Genomic DNA, 14,747 nt, shown 5'->3' with positions numbered 1-14,747 from the left:
AGGAAAATTAATATAAAATAATTAGTATCAAAGCATTTCCCAGTGAAGTTACTAAGTGAAGGAAAAAGAAAATCATAGCATCCAAGCAGAAAAAGAAAGTTATATTCAACATGAAAAAAATCATATTGGCCTCAGACTTTACCATGGCAATATGTAATGCCAGAAAACACTGGAGAAATGTTCTGAAGGGCTCAAGTAATCTCCTACCTCAGCCTCCCAAGTAGTTGGGACTACAGGTGCACACCAACATGCCTAGCTAACTTGATCTTTGTGTTCACAAATTTTTGAGAGAAAGAAAGTGGGATTGAAGCATTTTTATACCCAGCAAAGTTGTCTTTTAAATATATAGGCAATGGATAGACTTTTTTTTTTTTTTTTTTTTTTACTGTGAATATACTTTATAATTTGTGTTTACAGTTGAAATTCTGGAAATTCAAAATCAACATCTTTGCCCATGAGCTTCTTGTAGACACCAGAAAAAGTTTTGACCTTGTGTTCCTTATTGTTCTGCTGTGCTTTGTCCAAATTAACCTGTATGATCTGGCTGCCATCCAGTTTCATGTGAGAAGACCAAATCCTCAAGGACTGCATTGTAAATACAACTGAGCTAAGCCTTGAGGTCTGAGTTCATCTCCAGCTTCAGAAGACCCTGGAAAATGCCAGACTTGAACTTGTCTGGCTTCTCACCATTGGGCTTCACCATCTTGGCACTCAAACGGAACATGGCCTTCTTGCTGAGTGCCAGCCTAGGAAAACAGATAGACATTCTAAACAGATAAGGATGTAAGAAATAGTGCATGCCCCAGTTCCCCCAGTTATGGCCACTTTCTGGTCCCCAACGCAACCATAGCTGAAGAACAACTGCAAGTTGAATTGTTTGCGAAGGCTGGCAGTGATGGGGCCAAGATTGGGAACTGCCCCTTCTCCTAGAGACTGTTCATGGTGCTGTGGCTCAGGGGAGTCACCTTCAGTGTCACCATCATTGACACCAAGAGGCAGACCGAGATTGTGCAAAAGCTGTGCCCAGGAGGGCAGCTCCCATTCCTGCTGTATGGCATGGAAGAGCACAAGGACACCAACAAGATTGAGGAATTTCTGTAGGCAGTGCTGTGCCCTCCCAGGTACCCCAAGCTGGCAGCTCTGAACCCTGAGTCCAACACAGCTGAGCTGGACATATTTGCGAAATTTTCTGCTTACATCAAGAATTCAAACCCAGCACTCAATGACAATCTGCAACAGGGACTGTTGAAAGCCCTGAAGGTTTTAGACAGTTACTTGACATCCCCCCACTCAGAAGAAGTAAATGAAACCAGTTCTGAAGATGAAGGCATCTCTCAGAGGAAGTTTCTGGGTGGCAATGAGCTCACCCTGGCTGACTACAACCTGTTGCCAATGCTCCGCATAGTACAAGTGGTGTGTAAGAAGTACCAGGGGGGCCTGGTGTCATGGCTCACACCTGTAATCCCAGCACTTTGGGAGGCTGAGGCAGGCAGATCACTTTAGGTCAGGAGTTCAAGACCAGCCTGGCCTACAAGGTGAAACCTCGTCTCTACTAAAAAAAAAAAAAAAAATAGCCAGGTGTGGTGGTGCGTGCTTGTAATCCCAGCTGCTCAGGAGGCTGAGGCAAGAGAATAGCTGGAACCTGGGAGGCAGAGATTGCAGTGAGCCAAGATCATGCCACTGCGCTCCAGCCTGGGCGACAGAGTGAGATGCCATCTCAAAAGAAAAAAAAAAAGTACCAGGGATTCACCATCCCTGAGGCCTTCCGGGGCATGCATCAGTACTTGAGCAATGCCTGTGCTCAGGAAGAATCTGCCTCCACCTGTCCAGATGATGACATCAAGCTCGCCTATGAGCAAGGATCCAAGGCCCTCAAATAAGCCCCTCTTGGGACTCCTTCAGCCCCCTCCATTTTCTCCACAACGGCCCTGGTGGTTTCCACATTGCTACCCAAAGGACACACTCCAGAATGGCCAGTGGGCACGGAATCCTGGAGCACTTGTCCCGGGATGGTGTGGTGGAAGAGGGGATAAGGGAAAGAAATAGGGAGCCTGGGTGAGATTTTTACTGTGGGGTGGGATGGGTAGGACAACGTATTTCAGGAGTAAAATACAGAATAAAATTTGTTTAAAAAGGAAATAGTGCATGCATGAGTTGTTTTTAAAAGAGTTGAAACTCAAACTTTCAGAACCAGTGTTGAGTGATAGAAAAAAAAATAGTCAATATATAACCCATGAACCCTCAATAAATGTTACCCTGAGGTCTGGTTTATAAAGCATGTGTTTTGGTTTGCATTTTTCCTTCATTTGAGTCAGCTAACTGACTGAAGTAAGTGAGTAGCTGGAACTGGCTCACTTGGAAATAAGCTGAAGAAGAGAAGGTGAGAAAAATCAGTAAATAGGAGAATCAACAGATATTTCATCAGCAAAGACTTTGCATCTGTGGGAGAGGTCATGTTTTATTATTTCTTTTTTTCCTTTAGGTATAAGTCACAGGATTATAGCATATCCCAAAAAAAGCACTTTGTCAAAAATTGAAAATTTATATTCTAGAACAGTGGCCACAGGATTTTAGTAGGTAATGAAATGAATTATTAAGCACATTTCTTCCTTAATTCAGTTTAGTGTAAGAAAAGTTGGGTCTTAAAGACTGTTAATTTTAAATTATCATCAGCAAATTGATAGGCTTATCCAACTTAGTTGTACACAATTTTCCTAGTATATTGCCTATTTCCAGGTGTGTATGATGAATCAGTTGGTATGATACACTGCAACTCAGCTTTAATGTTTGGTTAAGTCATGCACAGCACATGCAACAAATTTTTAAAATAATTAACTCTATCATATTTCATAGTAGGAGGAAGAGAAATGCAGAAACACAGCTGGAAAAAGACACCAATATCTATACATGCATATTCACGCCTCATCCATGCACATCTTCATCCTGCTCAGGCATATTCTTCCAAAGGCTTTTCTTCTACCCTCTCACTCACTCCTTTGGCCTTGAGAGAGATGAATGGGATGAGCCACCAACCTATTTTTTTTACTAGCCCAGGGAGCATCAGTTAGTTAAACACAGGCCCGATAGTATTCGGGAGGCAGAAAGAAACCAGGAACCAGGAACCTTCCTATGCCCAGTGCACTCTACCTGTCTACTTGTGTCAAAGGGGGTTGGAGACACAGCTATACAGATTCTCCTTCATTCATGTCTTCATGATTATATGAATCACATTTAGTACCCCAACTACCTGCCAGTTTGGAGGAGAAGAGATTTTTGGGGGTTTTTGGGGAAAAAGTCTCACTCTGTCACCCAGACTGGAGTGCAGTGGCCCGATCTTGACTCACTGCAGCCTTGATCTCCTGGGCTCAAAGGATCCTCCCACCTCAGCCTCCCAGGTAGCTGAGACTACATTTGTACACCACCATGCGCAGCTAATTTTTATATTTTCTTAGAGATGCCCAGGCTGGTCTCAAACTCCTGGTCTCAAGTGATCTGCCCACCTCAGCCTCCCAAAGTGCTGGGACTACAGGCGTGAGCCACCACACCCTCAAGGAGTATTTTAATCAAAGCAGAGACATGCTATGAGTTGTCCTCGGATCACAGCTTAGTGTGGTTGGAGTTCACATCCTGATCAAGGAGAGGCTGCAGGGCTAGCATAGTGGGGAACCTCATGAGTGAAGAGGAGAGAACAATTATTTTACTTATCAGATGCCAAAAATTGTGTTCACAAGGATTTTAAAGAAATAAAGCATTGTTACAGAGACTGTCTCTCTCAGAGTCACAGGATCAGGCTGGGTAGCCTTTTCAGTTTTTAACTCTTTCTTCTTATTTCATCTTTATTGTCTGGTTTCTGATCACATGTAACAAACCTTTCATTGTGATCAACAGATACTGTTCTGAGACTTCTTAAATTCAAAACAATCATTTATGTGGTAAAAAGATAACTTAATTTTTTTCCAATTTAGATAACTTACATACGACAAGAATATGAAACAAAATTGAAAGGATTGATGCCAGCATCCCTAAGACAAGAACTTGAAGACACCATTTCCTCCCTAAAATCACAGGTAATTACTAGAATCAAGGCATTTTCCAAGGATTTAGGGGATACTCTGAAAAGAAACTTGCAAATAAATCTGATTCCAAATTGATGCCAGAAATCAATGTGATGTCATTGCATAACCTACTGCTCAGGATAAATTGTTTTCATTTTGTTTTAAATTTTTTTCTTACTTGTTTAATAACTCACTGTCTCAATAAGAATTTCTTTAAAGCACCCTTAAAATTGAAAAGTTCAGTCAGTTATAACTTCAATTCGTTTACAGTCTACCTTCCAATATAGCCTCATCCTTTTATTCTTGGCATCAGGTCCAAAATGCCATCACTTAGCATATGGCTGATTCCTTACTGTGTAGAAGGGCAGAGAAATTGAAAGCACAGTTATGTTAGAAGCACTTTTATTCTGGTGTATTTTACATGGTCGTTAGAGATAACAAGATGTATTCTAAGTTCAAGGCAAAATAATGACAAGGTATTCAAACAATTAGGTTAAATAGTTCTTGTTGAAATGTGTGGTTCTTGGCTGGGCGTGGTGGCTCATGCCTATAATCCTATCACTTTGGGAGGCCGAGGCAGGCAGACCATTTGAGGTCAGGAGTTTGAGACCATCCTGGCCAACATGGCAAAATCCCATCTCTACTAAAAATACAAAAATCAGCTGGGTGTGGTGGCCTGTGCCTGTAATCCCAGCTACTTGGAAGGCTGAGGCAGGAGAATCTCTTGAACCCCAGAGGCAGAGGTTGCAGTGAGCCGAGATCACACCACTGCACTCCAGCCTGGGTGACAGAAAAAGACTCTGTCTCAAAAAAAAAAAAAAATATATATATATATATATATATGGTCGGGTGCAGTGGCTCACGCCTGTAATCCCAGCACTTTGGGAGGCCGCAGCGGGCAGATCACCTGAGATCAGGAATTTGAGACCAGCCTGGCCAACGTGGTGAAACCCTGTCTCTATTAAAATACAAAAATTAGCCAGGCATGGTGGTGCATGCCTGTTATCCCAGCTACTCAGGAGGCTGAGGCAGGAGAATCACTTGAACCCGGGAGGTGGAGGTTGCAGTGAGCCAAGGTCACGCCCAGTGCACTCCAGCCTGGGTGACAGAGGAAGACTCTGTCTCAAAAAAAAAAAAAAAAGAAAGAAAGAAAGAAAAAAAAGAAATGTGATGTGGTTCACAATGTGAGAAAAACTTCTAACATGTTTGAATGTTTTACGTATTGTTGGTATCATGAGAAAGAGTTTACATATTCACATCTCCAATACACTTTGTTTTTTTTTTTTTTGAGACAGAGTTTCACTATGTCACCCAGGCTGGAGTTCAGTGGCGCTATCTCAGCTCACTGCACCTTCTGCCTCCCAGGTTCAAGCGATTCTCCTGCCTCAGCCTCCCAAGTAGCTGGGATTACAGGTGCATGCCATCATGCCCAGCTAATTTTTAGAGACAGGGGTTTGTTTGTAGAGACAGGGTTTTGCTATCTTGGCCAGGCTGGTCTCGAACTCCTGACCTCAAGCAATTCGCCCACCTCAGCCTTACTTTACAAGCATGAGCCACCGTGCCCAGCCCACTTTGAAGTTTAAGACATATTTTTTCCTTGAAAAATTCCATGAAGGAAAGGATTTATTTACTCCCTGCATCAAGTACTGTGCCTGGCACATAACAGGTGCTTAATAAATATATTTATGAATAAAATAAATGATATGGTTTGATGATATCCACGTTATCGATTTATAAAATGTAAGATAAAATGTGGAACACATTTTAGCTGCTCCTTTTATGTTCCCCTAGTAAAACTTCTCTCATCTGAAAATGAAATGTTCATAATCTCAATCCATATGCTACTGTTTGCGATTTTGCTTCTAAGGGCTATGAAATTTTGTTCACGCCTACGTATAAAAATAAGTAGTGGAGGAGAATGGGAATGTACAAAGGGTTAAATAATCTTTATTTACGTGAAAAGCTCCACTCCAGGTGTGGTTTACCCATTAAGTTTGTAGGTGAGCTACAGATAGTGTCAGCTATGTAGGACTTGACGCCTTCAGAGGAGTTTTTAGGAAGAGGAAAAAAAAAGGAATCTGATACCCACCTGCAGGGCTTCTGTTATCATTCATATCATTTCACTGTAATAAAAGCCACTTCAGCCTCCTAAAACTGGATGCTGACCCAGAAAGAGAGTGCTGCCAGCTGCGATAGGGCCTCAGAGTTGGCAGCTGCACGGAGGAGTCACAGGCCATACAGTGAGCAAATTTAGTTTGAAAGCACAGGTGCCTGTGTTTTTTGAGAATTGTTGGAATTCCGATTACAGAGCATGGTTGGGGGAGGGAAGTTGAATCAGTGTAATCCCTGCATCTGTCAAAATTATCAATTGTCCTATGGGTCACTTGAGCAATTGGATAAAATGAAGACCAGGGTGCTATACAAATAAGCAAAACCAGGAGGACCACTTTGAGATGCACCCATTTAGGAAGACTGTGTTTTCTTCTCTTTCAAGCACATTTTCTGTTCTGCCAACTGTACTCTCTTGCATAACTATGTTTCGGGATCAACCGTTGCCATGGTTTCAGTTCAGACCAAAGATGCAAGAATAAACAATTCTGAAACGATCAAATACCACTGACTCTCGATTACATTAAGCCATGGTGTAAGTTGGCCCCAAACCATTTGGGTTGTGTAAGGTGCTTTTGAATCCACGCCTGATACAGGCATCTTTAACAGTATAGAAATGTATGCTTCACAATAATCAAATGCTTTGTAAAGGTCTGATTCAAGAGAATATGCTAAACAACCCAGTTTCCTCCAGCCCCCTAAGAATGGCAGTCTGGGAGTTGTACCTGCTTTGAGCTCTGCACTAGGCAGTTTCTATAGTTGTTTCATGTCATCCTCATAACCTTGGGAAGTAGCTGTCATTAATCCCATTTCACAGATTAAGCATCAAGAGCTTAAGTAATTTTCCTAGAGCCACAGATGGCAAGCCAGGAATTGAACCAAAGTTGGCCTAACTCCGGACAAAGCTCAGGCTCTTTCCACTATGAAGTTCTGTCTGTCCAACCTCAGGGAATCCCTAGGATGGATTGAGATTTCCAGAAAGCAGTAATTTTCTTCACACTCACTCATTCATTCATTCATTCAACAGCTAGTGAAACCAGCTACATGCCCAGCCCTGTAAAAGAAACTGGGGTGGAGAGACAGAAAAGTCATTCCTGCCCAAGAGAAGCTCTCAGGTTTAGGGAAGAGATATGAAAACAAATAACCACAAAGCAGTTTGAGAAGTACCAGTAATAGAGGGGAGGAACACAGAGGAGGGGACCGCTGGCTTTGCCTGGGGCTGGGAGGCGAGGAGCAGCTGGGGAGGAGGTGAACGATTCCACAGGAGAGGTGACATTTAAACCAAATTGTGGAGGATGAATGGGAGACAGAAAGATAAGTGTTCCAAAGAGAGAAAATGGCCTGGGCCAAAGAGCAACAGCGAGAAAGACACGGTGTAGAAGCAGCAATGGTGGGCAGGGTGTGAGGACAGGTAAAGCCACAATGATGGGGGCGGGCCAGATCGAAATGGCTCTGCAATGAGGAGTTTGAACTTTATTCTGTCGTATCTGATGGATTTTCAATAAGGATGGGATGTGACCAAATGTAAAAAACACAACATTGACATTCAACAAATCCTCTGAGTTTTATCTAGGGAATTGTCTGAATTTAAATAAAATCTTACCATACTATTTGCACAATATTGACATGTAAGCCGCGTCCACCTCTTCTCACACAAGGTGTCTTTTCTAGGTTAATTTTCTGCAAAAGAGAGCTTCCATCCTTCAAGAAGAACTGACTACATATCAAGGCAGAAGGTACAGCCCATAAGCAGGTGTCTGTCTCCTGATTAGTTTGTGTTGTGGCACCTGTGAGCCTCCTCATTTGGCCTTTGTCTTTATTAAAATGCTTGGACATAATACAAGTTTTGAAAAAGACTTGTTTTTAGTAAGTAGGATGTCTTTAAGAAGTCACCCCCCTTCTCATCCCAGTGCCTAGTCTGTACTATCAAAACAAGATGAGAGAATCTGTCGGGCACAGTGGCTCACTCCTGTAATCCCAGCACTTTGGGAGGCCAAGGCAGGAGGATCACCTGAGGTCAGGAGTTCAAGACCAGCCTGGCCAACATGGTAAAACGTTGTCTCTACTAAAAATACAAAAATTAGCTAGGTATGGTGGCACACGCCTATAATCTCAGCTACTCAGGAGGCTGAGGCAGGAGAATTGCTTGAACCTGGGAGGCGGAGGTTGCAGTGAGCTGAGATCACACCACTGCATTCCAGCCTGGGCAACAGAGTAAGACTCTGTCTCAAAAAAAGGAGAAAAAGAAAAAAGAAAGATGAAAGATGAAAGGATCTGCAGGGGCATGGCAGGTCCAGGCCTTACCTGGACAAGAGGACAAGACGTTGTCTTGAGGGCCAGTGATGGAGTGAAGGAGACACGATCTTCCTTTAAGATAGTGAGATGATGCAGTACTTGCTAGGATAGCTCACATCTTCAAAGTCCTTTCCCCTAAGGGTTTGGCATTGTTCTCCAGACCAGAATAGATCAACAGCTCAGTGATCCAGCACTCACAGTGACTTGAGTACCCTCAGTGCTCTTTTTGGGGATGCATGAGACCTTTTGTAGTCAAAGGTTCCCAGTGCCATCACTAACATAGATTGTGTTTACCTGCTGTAATTCCATCAAACGCCCTTCCTGTTTGTGCAGTGAAAGGCTGAACTACTTATTTGGCTTTGAATTAAAAGGAAAGATCTTGTGAATCACACATTTTTCAAAAGATTCTGTTCGCTTGGTGTAGGTAAGATTTGATCCCTTATACATAAGCATAAATTACAAAATTTTGATATCAAATAGCCTTTTCAACCCCTATCATCTTCTCCAGAATTGAAGCTTATTTTTTGATTGACATACCTGTTAAACCTAGAGAAAGTCGTGACTGCGATTTTTGGTTTACAGGTAACTGCACGAGAGAATGCAATGGATGCAGTTTCCAGGCTGCGCTGTGGACTTCTTCCAGCAGGTTTGAAGATTTGGATATTGTAAACTGTGAGATCAGTGGCATTTTTTAAGTCCTTAAATGTAATTAAGATCATAAAAACATGCATCATTCATACACTAGTGGGGTGGTTTTATTTGTGTCTGCCTAAGTTTTTTTTTTAACATTCCTTTCTTTCCGATTTTCACGTTTGTGTACATTTGAGTATGTGCTGAGAACTGCTTATATTGGGCAAAGAAATGATTTCTTATGATATGCCTTGTTAATCCTTTTGAATAGAATTTTACCAGTTGCATATGATCAAAATCACGTTTGTAGTATCATACCAGAAATTCTAACCTGTTTACATTGTTTTCACGTTCATGTTCATATATTATTAAAATATTATTTTGTACTTATCAGTTTTATTTCTACTTTTTATCAAACCTCATTTGCTAAAATAAGTGTGACATATATATGGTATTTTTCCCCAGCAAATGCTAGCAATCTCAAATTGTACTTTGGGAAAATATACCTTATATCATGTCAACAATCAAATCCATAATTAGTGCATGAATTGGTGTTTAGGATAAAATCGCTGGATCAACTGATATCAGTCCAAGTATTTGTCTTGTTGGTCTCCAATCACGTTCTGGAACTGTAGAGGCAGAATATGGTATAACAATTTTAGATAGCTGCTGTGGTTTTATTGTTACTTTCTTGATCTCCCTTTTTATGGTTGTTGTTTTAATCATAATATCAATCGATGATCCTTAAGAAAGCCTAAAAAAATGTGAGGTAAGGTTATGAGGACACAACACATTGGCAAGTAGTCACAGAATGTGCTTTACTTGGTCTGGTTTGCATGTGGTCACCGCCTGATGGAGAGACTATGGTGTTGCTTCCATGAGTGGATGGTTAAGTCTGGGTCCTTCTCCCCACCCAAATGCCCAAGAGCTGTTCTGTGATGATTGGTCAACCCATTTGCCAAGGAAATTTTGAATTGCGGAGAATGAGTGAATGGATGCTCCAAATTCTTTCATCTGCAGTGTGGTGTGTGCCATGGGCATTTTGAGCTCTCTAAAAATCTGGCCCATGGGCGGGGCTGTAATCCTCTGGTTTACTGTAAAAGGATGGGGCACAAAGTTTATTTACACTTTTTCAAAATTCTTTTCTCTTTCCCACGCCCAAGTCTGTTGTTTGCAGCCCAAGGATTAATTACCCCTTTCTGTACCGTAACTGAGCTACGAAGATGATAAAGAAGTAACAGGTTTTACAGCCACTTCCAAAGCCAGGGAGGGAATTGGCATAAACAGGGCGGGGCTGTGGCCATCAGTAGGAGGCCTGGGATTCTTGCACTAACTCATCTCTGTGGGGCTACCACTCAGCCTGGTAATGTTCAGACACCCTGACACCTCCCCCAGGAATATAAGTCTCTGTCTTTTGGAAGATGAGGTTTTTCCTGCATATACAATAAATTATAGTACTGGTTTCAAGAATATTTAGGAAAAAGCAAAATCATTGCAGATGCTATTAAAACAAATGAGGATTATTGGTACTCAGACTATGATTTAGTCTGAAAGGAAAGATTCCTACAGGATTCCTGTTAAGTACTTCTTTCTGTACAGACCATGGAAAACAAGTTGAAGCTCACCAGATTTCATTAGTAAGGTTATTAGGTGCTTGAGGTGAAAATACTTTGTGAATTGTATTGTATGCTGGCTTTGGAACTCCCACTCAAGACTATTTGTTTTCCATGAGTAAATATCAGTAGGTGTTTTGGAAGTTTGCCTGCCATTCTTTCTTTTCCTTATTTCAAGGGTTATGAAATTACAAACACTGGTGAACCTTTGACATTACCCAGATCCTGTTTCCCTTCTGAACCATGTCATGTACGTCTGGGAGTAAAGGGAATGAAACTTTAGGTCACTTTGATTGGATGTGATAGGAATGAATGGTTGACACTAATGTCTTTGTGAACGTTCTCTGATAAAGGAAGAGAAAGAAAAATTGCATTTGGCATGTTTGAAATTCCTTACTGAGTTGAGCGGTGAGTATAGAAATGGCTACTGGGAGAAAAAGAAAGTGCTCAGGAAATAAATTATAAACACTGTGCCTTATTATAAAATCATCTAAGATTCCATCCGTTCTTTTATCTGCTGGAAGATCAATTGTTCATCACAAGTACCTAATTTTGTTACATCTCAAGTTATCATTATTGGCTGCTGTACCTGAGTCACCCACCTGTGCTTTTTCTATTTCAACATGTAATTGTCAACAGGTAGTGGCTGGTAAAGGGTTTGGAACAAGCCAAGCAGAAGAAACACTCTGCAACCCCAGGTTCTTGGTGTTTGTTATTATCCACTTACGGGGTCAGGGAAGAGAAGGGCTAACAGCAAAGTTAGCTATTCAGTCATCCACATATGTCACAATTTTGTTCGAGTCCACCATTTCTGCATCACCAAGCAGTGCGCCCTTTCAGGGGTCTGAGCTCTGATTTTGCAACCTCCCCACTCAACAATGAATTTCACAGAAGGCAGCCATCAGGGGCATAATGAAGAAAACAGGAAGACTGAGGGGACAGAGAATGACGGACTTGCTTCATAGACCATACAAAAGAATTGACTGTGATTCAAGGGAAATAGCTCAGATTCAAACATTATCCTGTAATGTCACATATCAACAGTGATTTCTTCAGAAACGGGTGTATGCTTACAGTGGTGAGCAACCTCATTAAAGGCATCTGCAGAGACAGTGCAGACAGAAGAAAACTGTGAGTTGGAATTAACAATTAACAGCTCTCTTATTGAAGTGCATCACCATCCATAGAAGGCAGTGGTATTTTAGCTTTCTTTCTAAGAGTAAAAAGGAAAGGTAAAACATCAAAAATGGTGGGAGAAAAGTTTCAGAACACAAGGTCATTTTAATTCATAGTTTCCTTAAAAGAACTATCTCTTCTGAGCTTTCATATTTTGTTCAGAAAGGTCGTCTCTTTTAAGCCTTGTCATTAAAGATGGTTTGCTCTTTAAAGTGAATTATCAAAGGGTGTAGAAATTGCAAGTTACTGAAACTAAAATGCATGATCAATTTTAAGTCTGCTAACTAAAGCCTACTTAAAATTGGATGTGCTTTTGTCCTGGCAGCCCCTTTGATAAAACCAGAAAAAGATACATGGTTGGTCAATTCAAAGTGGGGAATGAAGATAATTAGATAAAACTTTTTTTCAACTGATATTGAAGTGGTTCTTGGCTTTGGAGACTTGATTAGGAAGCAGTGGCATAGGCTGTAATGGTATTTGAAACGTGGAAATGGAGGCCAGGCGCAGTGGCTCACGCTTGTAATCCCAGCACTCTGGGAGGCTGAGGTGGGCAGATCACGAGGTCAGTAGATCGAGACTATCCTGGCCAACATGGTGAAATCCTGTCTCTACTAAAAATACAAAACAAAATTTAGCTGGGCCTGGTGGCATGCACCTGTAATCCCAGCTACTCGGGAGGCTGACACAGGAGAATTGCTTGAACCTGGGAGGTGGAGGTTGCAGTGAGCTGAGATGGCGCCATTGCACTCCAGCCTGGGCAACAGAGCAAGACTCTGTCTAAAAAAAGAAAGAAAAGTAAAATGGAATACCCTAGATTTTGACCTGGCTAGTGTCAACATTCTTCACTATATTGTTTTAAAATCAAATCATATTATTTACTTCTCATATGGAGGAAGAGAAATTAAATTTGTAACATAAGACTGAAGAAATTTTAAAATCTGGATTCCTCACTGATAGCTAGTTCCACTGAAAATCTGTTCTTCCAGACATTTCCATTTTAAGCGAGGATTTCCGTCAGACAAATGTTTGTTTTGTTTTGTTTTGTTTGTTTGTTTTTAAGATGGAATTTTGCTCTTGTTGCCCAGGCTGAAGTGCAATGGCACGATCTCGGCTCACTGCAACCTCCACCTCCGGGTTCAAGCGATTCTCCTGCCTCAGCCTCCCGAGTAGCTGGGACTACAGGGATGCGCCACCATGCCCAGCTGATTTTGTATTTTTAGTAGGGACAGGGTTTCTCCATGTTGGTCAGGCTGGTCTCGAACTCCCGACCTCTGGTGATCCACCCACCTTGGCCTCTCAAAGTGCTGGGATTATAGGCATGAGCCACTGCACCCAGTCCAGGCAAATGAACTGGACTGAAAACCAAAAGAACCAAAGAACCAAGATGTTGCTATGGGTGCTGCTATTTTGAGAACGCTTAATCTAGACTTTAGGCTAATACATATTTTTTTTTTAATTTTTTTTTTTTGAGACAGTCTTGCTCTGTTGCTCTGTTGCCCAGGCTGGAGTGCAGTGGCACGATCTCAGCTCACTGCAACCTCCGCCTTGTGGATTCAAGTGATTCTTCTGCCTCAGCCTCCCAAGTAGCTGGGATTACAGGTGTGCGCCGCCATGTCTGCCTAATTTTTTTTATTTTTAGTAGAGATGGGGTTTTACCATGTTGGCCAGGCTGGTCTCGAACTCATGGCCTCAAGTGGTCTGCCCGCCTTGGCCTCCCAAAGTGCTGGGATTACAGGTGTCAGCCACTGCACCTAGCCTAATTCATACTCTTATATCATCTTTGGAAGTCTGCCACGTAAAAGAGGTCTCATGGAAAATAGCTAATTGGACACAAAGACTTTATCATGGAACAGAAAGAGAGGGCTACCAAGTTAGAAGCCTGATCTATTTAATTAGCTAAAATGTGGCTATGGGAGGGAGACCATTGTATCCATACCCTTTACTTTAGCTAGAAAAGGAGATTCGTTCACAGGTGGAGTCTAACAATTAGTTTTGTTTCCTCAGGCATTCTCTTGACCTGTCTGGCTCACTTTTCTAATCTATAACATAAAAGGGCATAACTGGACCAATATTTCCCAAACTCTACCATTTCAATCTTCTCATTTATTGTTTCTTAGACTAGCATTCCGTCAAGCCCTGTTCTGCAAGATTTGTCTTGAAGTATTCAGGTGTCACATTTAGGAAATGTGGCGTGCTATACCACCCTCTGGAAGATTCACATTTACACCACTCACTCAGTCATTCTTTCATTAAGTAAATAGTTGCTGATTGCCAACTGTGTGCCATACAGCAACATGAACCACCCCAAAACTTAATGGCTTAAACAGTAACTTCCTGTCGTCTCTCTCAGTGCTGAGGGTTCATCGGGCTCAGCTGGGCTGTTCTCACTTGGGTTTCAGGCAGGTGCAGTCAGGTGTTGGCTGGGGTGGCAGTCACGGGAGGCAAGGGCTCAAGCCCACAAGACTCATTCACATGGTGGGCAACTGATGCTGCCTGTCTGCTGGGGAATGGCAGCTTTGAGGAGCCGTCCAGAGCAAGCCCAGCCAGAGACCAGACATGGAAGCTACCAACCCCATAAGGCCAGCGCCCAGAAACTGGCAGGATCACTTCAACTGTCAAAGACAGAACCCACCCAGAGACAAGGGTGGAGGACGCAGACCCAGCAAAGGCAAAGAATCTGTTGCCATCTGTAAGCTGCCACACCCTTTGCTAAAGAAACCAGTTTACCTTTCTTTTTTCTTTTTCTTTTTTTTTAGGACAGAGTTTCGCTCTTGTCGCCCAGGCTGGAGTGCAATGGCGTGATCTCAGCTCACTGCAATCCCCACCACCCGGGTTCAAGTGATTCTCCTGCCTCAGCCTCCCGAGTAGC

General features: G+C 42.2%; 1 protein-coding gene and 1 pseudogene across 50 annotated transcripts in view; both read left to right on the top strand.

The window, feature by feature from the left end:
* Window positions 1–9,475, top strand: part of CEP112 (centrosomal protein 112) — a 599,014-nt gene extending 589,539 nt beyond the window's left edge. For 26 of the 50 annotated variants that reach the window (XM_054537262.2, XM_054537267.2, XM_063718881.1 and 23 more), the window contains 3 exons: window positions 3,966–4,067; window positions 7,836–7,917; window positions 9,042–9,475. In XM_054537262.2, coding sequence (XP_054393237.1) covers window positions 3,966–4,067; window positions 7,836–7,913 — 180 coding nt within the window. In that variant the 3' untranslated portion in view covers window positions 7,914–7,917; window positions 9,042–9,475. Of the gene's footprint in view, window positions 1–3,965; window positions 4,068–7,835; window positions 7,918–9,041 lie in introns of those variants that run through there. The other 24 variants (XM_024234943.3, XM_024234947.3, XM_063718884.1 and 21 more) reach the window with 2 other exon arrangements.
* LOC103892877 (chloride intracellular channel protein 1-like) lies at window positions 784–3,959 on the top strand (annotated as a pseudogene).
* Window positions 9,476–14,747: the final 5,272 nt, after the last annotated feature.

The sequence above is a fragment of the Pongo abelii genome, chromosome 19, assembly GCF_028885655.2.
Source record: "Pongo abelii isolate AG06213 chromosome 19, NHGRI_mPonAbe1-v2.0_pri, whole genome shotgun sequence".
NCBI classification, from domain to species: Eukaryota; Metazoa; Chordata; class Mammalia; order Primates; family Hominidae; genus Pongo; species Pongo abelii.
This window is presented reverse-complemented; position numbering and strand designations above follow the sequence as displayed.